The sequence below is a fragment of the Mus caroli genome, chromosome 10 (assembly GCF_900094665.2).
Source record: "Mus caroli chromosome 10, CAROLI_EIJ_v1.1, whole genome shotgun sequence".
Taxonomy (NCBI): Eukaryota; Metazoa; Chordata; class Mammalia; order Rodentia; family Muridae; genus Mus; species Mus caroli.
Window position 1 is genome coordinate 36,135,279 of NC_034579.1, and position 16,829 is coordinate 36,152,107.

At 44.8% G+C, this 16,829-nt stretch overlaps 1 protein-coding gene and 1 long non-coding RNA gene across 3 annotated transcripts in view; both read left to right on the forward strand.

Annotated features, from left to right (window-relative positions):
- Window positions 1-16,715, forward strand: part of Ddo (D-aspartate oxidase) — a 46,323-nt gene extending 29,608 nt beyond the window's left edge. For both annotated transcript variants that reach the window (XM_021174973.2, XM_021174974.2), the window contains exon 5: window positions 16,508-16,715. In XM_021174973.2, the coding sequence (XP_021030632.1) occupies window positions 16,508-16,526 (19 nt within the window). In that variant the 3' untranslated portion in view covers window positions 16,527-16,715. The remainder of the gene's footprint in view (window positions 1-16,507) is intronic.
- Window positions 1,830-2,672, forward strand: LOC115032137. The gene is made up of 2 exons (XR_003837780.1): window positions 1,830-2,331; window positions 2,432-2,672. It is a non-coding gene; the product is annotated as an uncharacterized LOC115032137 (long non-coding RNA).
- Window positions 16,716-16,829: the final 114 nt, after the last annotated feature.

Consider the following 16,829-nt stretch of genomic DNA (forward strand, 5'->3'; position numbering starts at 1 on the left):
CAGAATGATACACTGTGGGACACACTGTGATATACTGCAGCAAGATTTTTGTTTCTTTTTCTTTTTTCTATTATTTGGGGGGTGGGTTGCAAGGGCAGGGGTGGGACAGGAGATGAATGGGGTTGGGGTGAATGATGTAAAATTCACAAAGAATCAATACAAAGTTTTATAAAAATGAATGGATTGCCACGACATAGAACTAGTTCAACCATCTACTAGGACTGGGTTGACAAACTGCTTTCATACAGGTCCTGACAGCAAATGATCAAGGTCATGCCGGCTACAGAGGCTCTGTTGTAACTTAACTACTTGATTCTTCAAAATTGTCACTGTAGCCTGAGAGCACTCATATATAATGGTAAACATACAGCCATATTGTGTTTCAATAAAGCTTTATTCACAAAAGATTTATCCAGTATAGGCTGAAGGATAGAGTTTTATCAACTCAGTTTTTAAGTTACATATGGGCAGGGACATGTCTGATTTGTTTGACACTTTTATACCTAGCTGGAGGTACTAAGTCTAGTATATGACAACATTTCTTGAGCAAATTATTAATGGAATAATTACCCAACTTAAACTGAAAGATGTAGTAAGACCCATTTATCAAGATTTCTTGTTAGCTTTCTCATTGATTTTCTTCAAGAACTGTCCTACAGAGAATATACACTAATGACCAGAATCCTTGGGTAGCTCAATTATCTAAGCATCTTTCAGGGCTAGGCCAGTGAAGACCTTCTTGGGAGGAGACCCGCCATCTCTGTGCTTTGGTCATTTCTACACACATCCCTGGCTCAAGTCTACTAAGCTGAGATTATGGTGTATGAGGTGCTTTCTGGTGGTGTCTTTTCCCTGAGTCTGTGCTCTTGGTGGCCTCCAGGCCTTTTAGACCTAGGATGGAGCTCCTCCCACAAGATGAACAATATGGAACATCAAACCTGGGTTAGAAGCATCTTTGACCAAAGGCCTCCTGGAAAGACTACTATGGTGCTGTCTTAGTTGGGGTTTTACTGCTGTGAACAGACACCATGACCAATGCAAGTCTTATAAAATATAACATTTAGTTGGGGTTCAGTCCCCCAACTATAAGTTCAGAGGTTCAGTCCAGTATCATCAAGGTGGGAAGCATGGCAGCATCCCGGCAGGCATGATGCAGGAAGAGCTGAGAGTTCTACATCCTCACTTGAAGGCTGCTAGTGGAAGACTCACTTCCAGAAAGCTAGGGTTAGTGTCTTAATCCCACACCCACAGTGACATACCTACTCCAGCAAGGCCACATACCTCCTAATAACACCACTCCCTGGGTGAAACATATTCAAATAATGTCATTCCACTCCTTGGCTCCCATAGACTTGTTCAAACATATGAGTATCTATGTTTAGATAGATACCCAAATCTAGCCATAGCATAACAAAAAGTACATTTAGTCCAACTTCCAAAGTCCCCATAGTCTATCGAAGTCTCAATAATGTTAAAAGTCCAAATCACCCTCATCAATAAAGTCTTCCATCTTCCTACTCGGTTGGCCCATTAAGCCCCATGTAAAGCATTCCACATCCAAAGCTTTCCAAATCCAAAGTCCCAAATCCACATTCTTCTAGACAAAACCATGGTCAGGCCTATCACAGCAATCCCCCAGTCCCTGGTACAACTTCTGTCTTAGTTAGGGTTTTACTTCTGTGAACAGACACCATGACCAATGCAAGTATTATAACAGACAACATTTAATTGGGGCTGGCTTACAGGTTCAGAAGTTCAGTCCAGTATCATCAAGACAGGGACATGGCAGCATTCAGGCAGGCATAGTGCAGCAGAAGCTGCGAGTTCTACATCCTCATCTGAAGGTGGAAGTGGAAGACTCACTTCCAGGAAGCTAGGGTGAGGGTCTTAATCCCACACTCAAAGTGATTCACCTACTCCAGCAAGGTAACACCTCCTAATGGTGCCACTTCTTAGGCCAAGCATATTCAAACCATGATAGGTGCCTAAGCTCAGCCCTTCTTTGCACTGATTCTTGAGTCCTGCTGCCCTCCTGGTCACCAACAGCACTAATCACAGGCTTGTGATCACTGATCCACGGGTCATACTGATCCACTGAGTATGTGTAAGTATCAAGTGGGTTGCTATAACAAAAACAAACAAGACATTCATACCTTGGCCCCAGAATCTCTCCATTGGCAACTGTGGGCAGCAACATTTTCACTTCTAGGGGATCTGAACATGCATGGAAGATGGAGAGCCACTGACCTAGATTTCTAGTCCTGGTGAGAAGCACTGCTTTGTTCGCTTTAACAGATGCATGGATGTTCATGCTCTATTCCAGCCTTCAAGGTCAGAGTCTCATAGGGTATGGGATCTGAGTTGTGTCTTTCTGAAATGAAAGCTCAAGGGTTTTTCTGATGACCCATTTTGATCCCATCCTTAATGGCAGATTAGATCTACAGTGAATTCTGGGCTGTATCCTCCCCTGGCCAGCCTGAAACCTGCTTGCTCAGGGGTGGAGCTTGCTGCTCAATCATCCTGCCACGCTCACTGCTGGAGCCCGCCGCTTTCCTGTTCCGGAGCCATCACGTGTTCACCTGCAACCTTACTCCAAGATTATTTGTCGGGAATCGGGCCCCTCCCCCTCCTTAATAACTGAGTGCCAGAAATAAAAAATTGAGCTTTAATCAGAATGACTGTCTTAGCTACATATTTATGTCGCGCCACCTAGCCCTTCTTCTCTTCCAGGTTTCTAAGATGCCTTTCCAGACTAGAACCCAAACATGCGGTCGGCTGGCAGGACACAACACTGGGCTTAAAGTCCCTTCTCTCACCATCTAGAAGATACTATTCCATTATCTTCTGGTCCCAATTGTTGACATAGAGAGGTATGATACAGGTCTATTTGTTGACTTTTTGGGTAACTGGCTTTTTCTGCCTTTCCTCATGCTGCAGCTTGTTTTTGGACACTGCATTACATATAGCTTCATGGTTTTTCTCTCCTCATCCCTCATTCTGAAGTTTTAATGTCTCTATTATTCTAGGAAAATCTCAGGAACTTTTTCCCCCATTCTGTTTATTTTCTCATTGGAGAAATATTCACAAACTGTTTGCTTTAATTGTATTAGGTAAGAATTGGGGCATGTTTTCGTTCTTCTTTGGACAATCTAAAATCATTTTATTTTAGAAAGGTATGTTAACTGCATATTTCTCAAAAATGCTAACATAGAAAAGAAGAGAATTCACTGTTCTGAGTAGTTAGAATATTGGAGTAAGTATTTAAAATCCTGGTCCGAGGTTTCTACTCCACCTGAGACCATTTAGTTCTTGAATGAAAGACACACTTGAAGCCTTTGTATTTACAATAAACCCTAAACGGCACAATAGCTGGGCAGCTGCCCACCCTCCATGCTGTAAGAATCTACTTTCCTACTAATAACCTCGAGTTATTACTATTTGCTATGTTCCATCTGGGCTGCTCTTGACTGCAATTGGGCAACCTTTAGGGTTCTCTTGACCCTTAACCCATGATGGCTTCTCCTTCTTCCTCTCCTACACCTTCTCTTTTTCTCATGGTCTTTCTCTCCCCCAAAGCCCTCAAAACCTAAACCCCACCTATTGCATTTCTGCCCAGCTATTAGCTCAGCTATCTTTATCTACCAATCAGAATTACCATGGTGGCAGGGTCTCAGGGGTTTTGTGCAGACTCCAGGTTTTGGGGGCCTGCACTTAGCATTACAGTAGATAGTAAAAGGCAAAAGCTCAACACTGGGCATCTTTAGGAAGAGCAGTTTGAGGAGGGATTTAGTATGAGGAAAGCATCAAGCAGAGGACTGAGTTGTGAATGTGTTGTATGGAAATGGACACAGCAGGTGAGATTAAGCCTTCTGAGAAGAGGAGTTCATCTGTTCCTTTAGGATGAGAGAAATCAGATGCTGAAGGAAATAGTCCTTAGGGTAACAAAAAGCCACGCCCAAGTGTTAACTGGTGACACATGACCAGTCACCCCTGTAACCTTCCTGGCAGAATGAAGTTGTTCTAAAGAGAAACTTGTGCCCTTCCTTGTGACTGTCATAGGATTCTAATGCTGAGGGAAGGAGAAAGCTGAAGCCTTGTACTAGTCAGAGGCCGCACCTGTCTCCTAGGAAGAGTTTTCACAGTCTAACAACTTGTAAACCACCTGCAGGAGAGACGAGCTCAGATGATGACGGGTGGGACCACGTCTTGATCAGGACTTTGTAGGTCTCTGTACTTCCTGTCCTCTATTTAAACCTCAGCCTCACATCAGGACTGTAAAGGTGGATTCAGACTGATCCCAGGACCTCTTCCCAATGCAGCCACACTGAATAACTATCTGCCTTCTGTATTTGATTATTACTTGTCTGTTCAGTTGGTTCACTTAGGACAGGTGGTCTAGTCCAGCTTGTTAGGGCTGCTGTTAAGGCTCAGGTTCTGATCCTAAGGACTCTGGTAAAACTGAGAAGGCAGTGAGAGGCAATGGTAGAGAGAAATACTGTGCTGAGATAGCTAACAAAGGGAAGAGGTTCTGGGTATGTCTGCAGGCATGGATAATAGTCTGCTGGGGTTATCACCTGATGTCTTCGATTGTTCCCGGAACAGTGGGAAACAAAATCTTTTGCTGTTAATGAGTGAGAAATTGTAGCATCGGTATGGAGAGACTCCTGAGAGCTCTGTTCTAGTTTGTTTCTGGTGTTGTGGGGGAAAAAAGTCTGAGAAAAGCAACTCAGAGGAAGAAGGCTTGTTAGCTCACAGTCCCATGGTGGGGAAATCGCAGCAACAAGAGTCTGAAATAGCTGGTCACCTTATATTCACAGCCAGAAGAGAGTGATGACTGCCTGTGTGTCTGTGCTCAGATAGCTCTTCTCACTCTTAAACAGTTCATCATTTCCTGTCTAGGGAATGGTGCTACCCATAACAGGTGGGTCTTCCCACCTCAACTAAAGCCATCAAGATACTCGGTCCCCCACAGACATACCCATAGGACAAGCTAACCAAGACAATGGTTGAGACTCTCATCGCAGGTGATTCCAGAATGTGTCAAGTTGATAAAACAAACTCTAGACTCTGACTATTCTCACATGCTATTGCTCACTAAGTGATGCCTGGAGGTTAGTGATCCTAATGTCAGAGCTTCGATTCTGCAAATTAATTAATTAACAAGTCACATTTATTAAACTCTAACACTGTACCAGGTGTAGTTCTCCAACAAAGGATTGTGGAACAAGAGCTGTCTTCACATAGCTTATATACAATCGGAGGATACATGATCCGTAAGTGCACACTGCGCTCTAATGTTATACAGTGCGTGCTGTGAAGAAGAGCGAGTTGCCTTTGAAGTGGAGGATCACCACTTAAAAGAACTATTTTTCTATTCTTGCACTTCAGCTGGGTTTGTCCTTGAGAAGATGCTTGCCTGAAGTAAGGGAACAATGATCCACATGAAGAACTGAATGAAGGACATTTCAGGCAGAGTGAAATGTGCTTGGTATACATAAGGAGGCCAGTGCGGTAAGGAGACAGGAAAAGACTGAGCCATGATCCAGACCCAGTTGAGATCATGTGGTATTAGATCTGTGTGGGCCTCATCTCATACATTAAATGCAATGGAAAGCTAAAGACTGTGATGGCGTGACTTACATTAACCTGGTTCATATTTGGAGAGGGTCTTAGGGTTTTATTTCTGGGAAGAGACACCATGACCAAGGCAACTCTTATAAAAAAAAAAAACCCTTTAATTGGGGCTGGCTTACAGTTTCCAAGGTTCAGTCCCTTATCATCATGGTAAGGAGCATGGCAGCACCCAGGCAGAGAGTCCTACATCTCCATCTGAAGGTAGCAAGGTCTTCTGCAGACAGCCAGGAGGAGGCTCTCTTCCACACTGGGCAGAGCTTGAACACTAAGAGATCTCAAAGCCCACCTACACAGTGACACACTTCCTCTAACAAGGCTACATCTATTCCAACAAGGCCACACCTCCTAATAGTGCCACTTCCCAAGGGTCAAGCATATTCAAACCATCACACAAAGTAAACTGAAGAAGGGGCAAGAAAGCAAACAGAAAGACAGGCTAAGAAACTCATTGCAATGATGCAGGTAAGGAGTAGTGGTATTCTGCATCCATTTTGAAGGTAGTACAGGCTTTGGTAGGCATTGGACATGGGGTGTGAAGGTTAAAAAAAGAGGGGATGCTGACTCAGCAAATTTTGGTCTGAGCAGCTGCATGAATGAAACTTCTGTGTTCTGAGGTAGAGAACATTCAGTTGCAAGGCAGGAGTAATGGCTATTCTGGAGTTTGGGACATGTTAAATTTGAGATCTGTGTGAATATGTAGGCTGTGCAGGTCAACAGATGGTTCTGAGCTCAGGGCTAGCATGGAGGTATAAATTTTAGAGCTGTCAGGATATTTGAGGCTATGGGAATTTTATGGGGCCACCTGGGAAGTATGATAAAAAGAGAAAAGAAGATGATGGAGAAGGCAGCCAAGGCCAGCCAGCACTTAGATGGTGGGATGAGGAGGAGGCAGCAGGACAGAAGACAGAAAAAGACTCTTCCATGGGGAGAAGAGAACCTGGGAGTGGGGGGCCTGTGGAGCTGAGTGAGGAGGGAGGATGCAGTTTCCTGTGTGGGACACCATTGGAAACTGAGGCCTGTGGCTTTGGCGGGAAATCACTGGTGAGAACTATGTCTCTAATGTGTAGGGAAAGATTCTGATGGGAGTGGGTTTAAGAGATGGTGAGGAGAGAGGAAGAACAAATACCAAGTGGGAGACAAATCTTAAGGGGTTTCGAGATGACCAGGGACAGAGATGAAAAGCAGCAATATGAAGAGGTAGCTCAGAGAGCCACTGAGGTGTTGGGCAACACGGGGGATGTGTATTGTGGCACTAGGTCAGTTCACGGCTGATGGACTGTAGGGTGAATACAGCCAGTGTGGTGGTTTGAATAGTTTGGCCCTCATAGACTCATGTATTTGAATGCTTGGGCCAGAGGGAGTAGCACTATTAGGAAGTGTGACCTTGGAGGAAGTGTGTCACTGTGGGGGTAGGACTTTGAGGTCTCTTATGCTCAAGCTACACCCAGTGTAGCACCCAGTCTCTTTCTCCAGTAATATGTCTGCCTGCATACTCCCATGCTCTCCACTATGATTATAATGTACAAAACCTCTGGAACCCCAATTAAATGTTTTCTTTATAAGAGTTGCCTTGGTCATGGTGTCTCTTCATAGCAATAGAACCCTATCTACTACAGTGAGGGACATAATGTGGAATGATGCAAGGTCATTCATGGCTGATGGTCTGTAGGGTGAACACAGTGTGGGAATGGAGGCAAAACCACCTTGGGCACTGCTCAGAGTAGCTGAATTGGGGCCTCAAGGAGAGGCCAAGGAGGTGGGCTGTGGTCCTGGAGAGGGTTGGGTGGCCAAGGAGGCGGGTTGTGGTCCTTCGGAGGAGAGAAACAATGGCAAACGAAGACAGGACATTGTCTTGTAAAACTTAGTCTACTTCAGGTTCCTTGGTGTTTCTCGACATGTGAGTACCCTGGAGTTTTGAGTGACAGCTTGGTGGCTTAGTTAATCAAGTCCCAATGGCCTATGCCATATTCTGCCCAGTGGAGTTATTAGATACTGAGGTTAGCATCATGGCAAATATCTTGGGAAGAAGAATGTGAGCTTGAGCCATAGTTTGGCTCTAGGCCTCTGCTTCCAGGGACCAAGATTAAAGACACTTCACGTTGGCTTGTAGCTCTCTGCCCAGCCTCCTGGGCACAACTCCAGCACACAGCAAATGCCTTAAAGTGGAACCCAGCCACTACTGAGGCTTACATCAGCTGTTTCCATCAGTCTCAGAGGATCCCTGGAAATGTCACTTAACCCCCCTGTCTTAGACTACACACCACATTGACAGATATTTCCAGGGGAAGAAAATCTCCCAGAAGACACCCACCCCATCCCTGTCCCTGGAATCCAGTTTTTGAATTCTCCAGCCTCAGCTTCTACAGGTCTCATCTGATGTCCTTTAGGAGACTTTGGGTTATTATAATGTACATGAACATGGAATGAACAAGATAGAAGGATAACAATATAATACGCCTGAGCAGAATGGGGGAGGGCAGGAGTGTAAGCGATAATAGATGAACAGAGCAAAAACATACTTCTTTCACTTTCTCTTCCTCCTTCTCTTCCTCCTCCTCTCCTTCCTCCTCCTCCTTCTCCTTCTTCTTACTACCATGGGATTTGAACCCAGGACCTCACACATTTTAGACAAGAGCTCTACCACTGAGCCTCTCGCTAGCATGCTTTATATCTTGAGAATGGGTCTAAGTTTGGCCTTGAACTCATGAGCATCCTGCCTCAGCTTCCTGAATTGTTAGGACTGTAAGGGTCTAAGAGTTACTCAGTGTGATTCAGGAATCATATCACTGTGAACCTTCTATGGCTGGGTATTTGTGACACTACTTCCTAATGTTTGAGGAGGACACATGCAAGAGCTAGCTGTCCTATGGTATAGCTGATGTGGCTCAAGCCCTGAGCTGACAAGGCTAGCCCATCCTTCAAGCTCCTGCCACTGATCTTCTGATATACAATACAAAATACAAATGGGGTCTCTGTGTTGGAATTTGGAATGAGAAGATCATTTGATATTTTATGAAGAAAAGCCTTCTGTGTTTGCTAAGAGGTCTGGTGCCAATTTCTGGCAAGCAAGATGTGAACTAGTAGTCACACACTAATGCTTGAGGAAGAAATATTCAGCTGTGAGAGAAGAAGGAAAATAGGGGCAGATGTTTATCCCTTGGGACTAGACCGTAATTTTTTTTAGGTTGAGGACGTTTGAAACTTTTAAGATTTTACCTGTGATGACCATTCTTGAGTTTCAACTTGATTATATCTGAAACCATCCAAAAAACTCAAGCAGCTAGGCACACCTGCAAAGGAATTTTTGTTAATTGGATCATTTGAGGTCAGAAGCCACCCTAAATGTGGGTTACACCTTCTGATGGCAGCCTACATAAAAGACGGGGAGGAAAGGGGCTTTGGCTTTTGTCTTCTTGTCCTCATTCTTGTGGGCAAGCTCATCTATCCTGCTGCTGAGGCAATTCTTCACTGGCATTAGAGCTTGCTTTTTCAGGATCCTGACATATACTGAAGACTAGCTGAGACATCCAGCATCATGGACTGAACTGGACTCTTGGACTTTCAGTTGGAAGACAGCCATTGTTGACTAGCTGAACCACAGCCTGCAAGCCACTCTAATCTCTCTCTCTCTCTCTCTCTCTCTCTCTCTCTCTCTCTCTCTCTCTCTCTCTCTCCCTCCTCCCCCTCCTCTTCTTCTTCCTCCTCCTTCCTCTCTCTTTCTCTCATACCATCCATCCTGTTCCTGTAGAACAGTGGTTGTCAACCTGTGGGTCACAATCTCTTTGGGAGCCAAATGTCAGATATCCTGTCTTTCAGATATTTACATTATGACTCATAACAGTAGCAAACTTACAGTTATGAAGTAGCAATGAAAATAGTTTTATGGTTGGGGGTCACCACAACATGAGGAACTGTATTAAAGGGTTTCATCACTAGGAAGGTTGAGGACCACTGCTCTAGGGAGCTCTGACTAAAACATTACCTTTACTGTTACTTTTCTGTTAGGAATACTAAAAACAACAGGTTATTAAAACTATACCAGGGAAACACAAACAGAGAGAGAGAGAGAGAGAGAGAGAGAGAGAGAGAGAGAGAGAGAGAGAGAGAGAGAGAGATATCGGTTGCATGGTACTCAGAGATAAATATCAGGAACATTGGGAAACCCTGGGAGGGGATCAGGAGAGATAGGAAAGTAAGGAGTAGGGGAAGAAGAGAAAGGGAGGGAGGGAGAGAGGGATGGAGAGAAAGAGAGAGGGAGGGAGGAAGGGAAAGAGAGAGATAAAACCAATTAGACAACTGTGCCTTCTCCTCCACTCCCCCTCCCTCTTTCTGCTGAGGACCAAACACTAGACAAGTGCTCTGTGATGGAGCTACATCCCCAGCTGATCTTTGCTTCCTTTTTAATGAGGAAAGTTTGATAGACAGTTGACCTATCGTCTTTTGAGAAATACCGGGTAGCTAACAAACTGTGAGGGAAGAGAGGAGACTGATACAGCGCTGCAGGGGAGGTCAGCTGAGGAGACTGTACTCCTCCATACTTCGACAGTTATCAAGGCCATGGCTCTTTTCCAGCACCGGGAAATAACTGATGTTTATGGGTATGATTTGGGGTTATCAAGGGAAAATAAATTATACTGTTCTTGCTTTCTTAAACGAGTCTGGAAGAAGTAACAGAACTTGAAATAGTTGACAGTTAAAGTGTTTAATGTTTCGATTGGTCTTTCCATTTCATTGAAACTTCACTAATTACAATACTGTATAGAAGACCATGTGAATCGTGTGATGCTCATTTTAGACTCCTTATTATGGGCATTTTCCAGGGAGTCTTGAAGACTGGAGCATCATCTCCTGAGCTTCACTACGATTCCATTGATGACGCAGGTTCTTTCGGACTCATGCCTTAGCTCCAAGCTGGTATTTGGAACCTAGGGAAGTGTGAAGAGAGGCAGGGCTAGAAACATCTGCTCCTGCTGATGCAGAAGAGGGCAGGGGACCACTGTCCAACCTCAGCTGCTTCTTGGTTCTGCTGCATACTTAAGACTGGAACAGGCTTTCCCAGCAGGGGCAGAGGCATCCAGGAGTTGGCCCTTAGCATTCACCTTTCTATGATTCAGTAAGCCGCAGACTATGCAACAACTACTATCATTGGATTGAATGAAATCTGACACAACTTCTTTTCTTTCTTCTTTCTTTTCTTTTCTTTTCTTTTCTTTTCTTTTCTTTTCTTTTCTTTTCTTTTCTTTTCTTTTCTTTTCTTTTCCTTTCTTCTTTCTTTCTTTCTTTCTTTCTTTCTTTCTTTCTTTCTTTTTTAGTTTTTTGAGACAGGGTTTCACTGTGTAGCCCAGGCTGGCCTCGAACTCAGAAATCCGCCTGCCTCTGTTTCCCGAGTGCTGGGATTAAAGGCGTGCGCCACCATGCCTACAATGGGTGCCCCTCATGCCAGATGTTTGAGAAGCTATCCAACCCCATCTCCGTAGTTAGCACTCAGGACCTTGTGCCAGGATGCTGGTTGTTGGCTAGCTTACCTGTAGACCAGGCAGCACCCAAGTCCAGTGGCTTCTAAGCTTAGAATGCTCACTTGGTGACTTAACTGTCCTCAAGTTTCACCTGAAGAAGTCCCACCCTTTCAATCAGCTTAGCTGAAATGCAATGCACCTGCCCCCATCCCCCACCATGGAATGACTTCTTTGCATATTTTGGAAGGTGTGGCCAGAAAGAGACACTGGCCATGTACAACTTGCCTTGAATGTGTTGCAGGTTTCAGAGGGTGGTTGTCTTTGATAGTGTGAATTTGGCAATGGGAAGGGCTTCAGGGCAAAAGGTGAAAATAATTGGAAAACCCACATGTGTGTAGTGTCCACTGGAGCCAGAAGCGTTTGTTGCCAAGGGTGATGGTGCTTGGATCATGGAGGTGGATGAAGACAGTTTAGCTGAAGGTGGGCCACACCATCACTGGCTAAGGCTTAGGTCAAAGAGTAGAAAATACTGATACATGCAGCTATAAAGAGCCGGTATAAATGGTGGGCGATGCTTTTGCTGGCTTGCTAATTCCTTCCCACGCAGCACAAGGCTTCCCAGGAAGGCACTGGAGAGAGGGTGTGACCCTCCTCCCCACTTGCTGTCAGTCATGCATTTAACTCATTTGGGCTATGGATGGGATGATCTTAAAGAGCTATTCAGAAACCAGGGAAGGAGCTGCTTGGTTAGTTGAACCAAGAACGTTTAACGGTTGAGATGGAGTCAGTAGAATTACTTACAGGTTACAATGACATGTTTACCCACAAAGCTTTGCTCCATTCTTTCCTAGGTGATTGAGGAGCAATTTCACAACGATCTAATTTGAATTTTCCCAGGAGTCTTGTGAGGTAGCTAAGAACCCTTCTTACACTTTTTTTTTTTTTAAACAGTTCGTAAAATTCCATAACAAGTATTTTCCAAAGAAAGCACCCGGGGCCGAAGTGTGAAGCCAGCCAGATAAGTCTGTCTGCTCAGGACAAAACTGTGCATCCCTCCTTCTTTCCATTCTGACCCCTGGGCCACCAATAGCCTTCCAGTGTGGTCACCCAGGGCTTGGCACTGACCGACAGTAGCCCCCTAGGAATATTAATGCTCAAGGTTTTCCTATGGCCCTGGCCCAGGTCTGTGCATAGAGAATGATTTCTTCAGCTGGGCACTGCAGAGGCCTCAGAGTTGCAGAAGAAAAAGATTGAGACAAGATATTGTGAACCCTTTGGGAGTGGTCTTTGTTGGGCAACTCAAAAAGGCTTTCTTGGAGCAGGAACTGATCAGGAAAGGTAGATTAAAAAAGAAAGACCATTCGCCATTGTCTTCTTATTCTATTGTCTGAGGGAAGAAATAATCCCACTGCTCTGCCCAGCTAAGTGTTACTGCCGTCAGCAACAAAGGCTTGATTCCTACCGCTAGTGATGAGTAACAGGCACAGTGTCTCTGAGAGTGTTCAGGCCCTGAAAGAGAACGGAGATTCTTCCCTTTGTTTGACACAGGATTTGAAGCAGGTTACATGGAAATAGCTTTATTTCATGAAAGCAGGCAGTCAAGGAGAAAAAGACCCTTTGTGTGGAATCGAATTTCTGTTTTAATGAGATCAGATTGAGGTGGGCTATGGATTTATTTTTGATTGTATTTCTTATCAATGACTGCTTAAGGCATCTCCTTTTCATATTTAATTGCTAAAAGGAGCTTAGGCCTGGAGGCCCCTTGCAAAGTCAATTCTTTCTTTTTTCCCCTTTTAATCTAGAATCGGCAAAATGAAGGACATGAGAGGTCATGTGTGATGCCCAGCATGTGCCCGCTTGGCACTTCAGCTGAAATTGAATTCTGGAAAAGGTTGCTGTGGCTTCCAAACAATCTCTGGTATTTTCCATCAAACTTAGCAAGCATGTAATCTAATATACTAAATATACACAAGTGAGGCTCCCTTAAAACGTCATCAGTGCAGCTAGGGGTTGGGGGCCGAGCCTTTGATGTACAGCGGCACTCATAGCTCTGAAGCTGTTGGTATATTCTTTGTGCTTGTTGGAAACCTGGATTTACTCAGAAATAAATATGCTATATCATTATCTAATAGTTGGACAATGACCACAGCATTTTGTTAAATCCTTATGATCAATCCTTATGGATTTATGGCAGGACACTCTACAGTAAAGGGAACTGATTCAGTCTTGGCTGCTAAGGGTAAGTCTTTGTTTATAGTCATAGTAGTTTTTCCTCAGAAGATCTATAATCAATAGCTAACGCTTTGTGTTTTCCATGGTGAAATGCTGTTTTATTCTGAAGTTGATAAGACAGGGCATTGGAAGGACCCTTCCCTGCATTCTGAGGTCTACCAAGGCTGTCGTCAGGGTCTATTCCAAGCCATGCCAATGTCTGCTCAGAGATTATCACTGACTTGGGGCTGGAAAGAAGGCTCAGCAGCCAAGAGCACTTGCTGCTCTCTCGGAGGACCTGGCTTTGGTTCTCAGCACCCACATGGTGGCTTATATGACCAACGTAACTCTAGTTCCATGGGATCCAAAACCCTCTTCTGAACTCCCTAGGTACTGGACACACATATGGAGCATAGGCATGCATGCAGGTAAATACTCATATACATAAAATATAAATTAACCACCCATATAAACCATCAGTGACTCCCTGTGCCCATAGTAAATCCAAACTCCTCAGCCCACTGTTTTTCAAACCAACTGTGATTGTCCCATTTCTATCACAGAGCTTTTACTGTCAGGTGCAGAAAGTGACCAGGGCAAAGGCCTAGAGGCAGGGAATCACAGTGCCTGCCTTGATAATGAATGAACGGGCCTGAAGATTGGGCCTGTGCCATGCTTGACATGGGAAGGCTCCTGAAATTCTCTATCACACACATTGTACTGAGTTGCTGCCAGAGACAGGATGATAGCAGGGAGGCAGAAACTATGACCTCGCCATCCACATGCCAGCTCAAGCCTGTATCTGCTGTGGGTTCAGGGCCGGTAACAATCAGCACAGATGCGCTAACAGCTTTGACATCTGCTCAGGTCCTGGTCCTAGCAATGATGGAGTGTTTTCTTGATTTAAAAAAATGTATTTCCTCACATTATAGCACTATTTGAAATCACAAAGACCTTAAATAGAATCCTTGGCTATTAGAAACTTAGCAGTGACATAGCCATAGTGGCTGAAGCAGCACATGCACATGAGCACACACACACACACACACACACACACCCCACAAACCCCCATACATACACACCACACAATTTACCAACACACACCACACACACTTACACACCATACACATACATATATACACACCACACACAATATACACACAAGCACATGCACACATACCACACACACATAAACACACATACCCCACACCCACCCACCCACACACCATATATACATGCACACACATGTACATACACACCATGCACACATATACATACACACACATACATACAAACACATACATGCACACATATGCACACATGTGCACACATACACATGCACACTCATACACACGTACACATACCACACAGACATGAACACATGCATATACACATACGCACACACATATATCACACACATACTCATACACTCATACATATACACACAGATATAATACATACTTACACATACAATACACATACTGTACACACTACACACACACCACACACACACACACGTATACACACATACTACACACACATACATATACACACATATACCCCCCCACACACGTGCACATATGTACACACACCCCTCCACCTTCTCTTTGTTGTCCACCCTGGGTGGTGTTTCTCCTGGCTATCCTTTGTGACAAGGAGTGATTTCTCCTCTCTCCTAGCAACAGCAGAGTCTATTTAGAAGGCATTTGTCTTCCTTTCTGAGCAACTGGCTCAGTCAGTTGGGAAAGCTGGAGACAAGGCAGGGGGCCACTCCAGGCCTCCTGCTCCCTCTCAGTGGAAGCTGCTCTCAGCTTCGGAAAATTCCAGAGGGAGGGATTGGAGAACATGCATGCTCTGCAAGCGGGTTTGCATCTGATAATGAAGATGTGAGGTCTAGTGGCCTCTGGCCGCTGAGGCTGTTCTGGAGTGGGGGGGGGGTAGAGGGGCAGGTGGAAGGAACATAGAGGTGATGTGGCTTTAAATACCAACCGAGAGTGAGCTGCAGAGACAGAGAGAGGGTGGAGTGAGCACCCCAGCGGAGGAAGAGGAGGAGATAAAAGTGTGGGCTTCATGCTGCACAACAGTCTGAGACACAGAAATGAAAGGAGAGCTCTGTTAGCACGGTTGTTAGGACTGTGCACATCAGAGGGGACGATCCGCCAGTTAAGTCAGATCAGTGTACTTTCAGAAATAACAGGAACTCTGGAGAGCTCCATCTCCAGGCTTACGAGGAGAAAGATCACAGGCTGGGGAGGGTTGGCAATGGATGGGCAGACAGACAGACAGATGTAGATGGTCATCATCCTCTTCTTATTTCAGGCCATTTGAGACCCTGGAAGCCCAATGCACAAACAGTTCAACTGAAGGCAAGGGAAGGAAAGCATAAATCGCTGCAAAACACAGAAGCAAAGGTCCCTTTAGATTCACAGACAACAACGTCAGCAACAAATTATACTGTGGGCCCCGCACATCCCTGCAAGCTCTTTAGACATATGAACTCACACAGGCTTGGTGGCTTGGGTGGGTAAAAGCAGCTGTCTCGTAAATATATGAACCCATTTCATCATTACAACAACCCCATGAAGAAGTTATTTGCATTATTTTACTATTATTACTATTACTACTACTACTATTTTATTTTATTATACCAGTTTTCCAGATAAGGGCACTGAGGCAGCTGAGAAAGGCTATTTCTCAGCTGGAGGGCACTGCCTCTCAGCCAGGTTAAGCAGATTTCCTGTTCAACTGTAATAGAGATGCCTACTCTACTGTTCTGGGGACTTCCAAGAGCAAATTGGGGAAGGAAAAATGGAGGGATGGAAGGCGGGATTCTCTTCACCTCTCCGTGAGAAGTGGTGGGGGAAGACCAGGCTGCCCTGGGAGATCTAGCTTTTGGACACGAAGACTCTTTGTCAATGCTGGGAATCTTTGTTAGTGTTTGTACGGAGGGGACTGACTTGACTTCTCTTACACCTTCTGCTGCCACAGGGGTGGGGGTGGGGGTGGGGGCAGTGCCAAGGCATCTACAGCCTGGACCACGGGCCACCTGAAACTTAAAAGAACTGCCTCAGCCGAGAACTCCCCTGAGACGGGGCTTTTGCTGCTGTAGCTGAAAAATGCTCCAGCAAGATTCATAAGCACACCTAAGTGTTTGAGAGTCTGTGCGTTCTGATCTGAAAATAATACAGTTTTTGTGTTTTCTCTAGGGCTATTGGCTTGCTGTGAGAAGAAACCAAGATGGCTTTTGACCTCAGGATTTTTAACATAGTCACAAGCTGAGCTGGAATGACAGAGCCCTGAGAGTTTTGCCTTTGGGCATGCTCTGCCTCAGTCTGTCCTGTCAGGTCCCTGGTGATTTTTTCTGACCTTGAAAGGTTGAGGAGAGCTCAAAGTGATCTACATCTGGGAGATTATTTCTGGTATGTGTCATAATGGTAAGATTGGTGGAAGGTATAGGAGGGAAGCGTTCCCTAGGTGGTCCTATGAAAAATGATGTTTTGGTCATTCTTTTTTTTTAAATTTTTAATA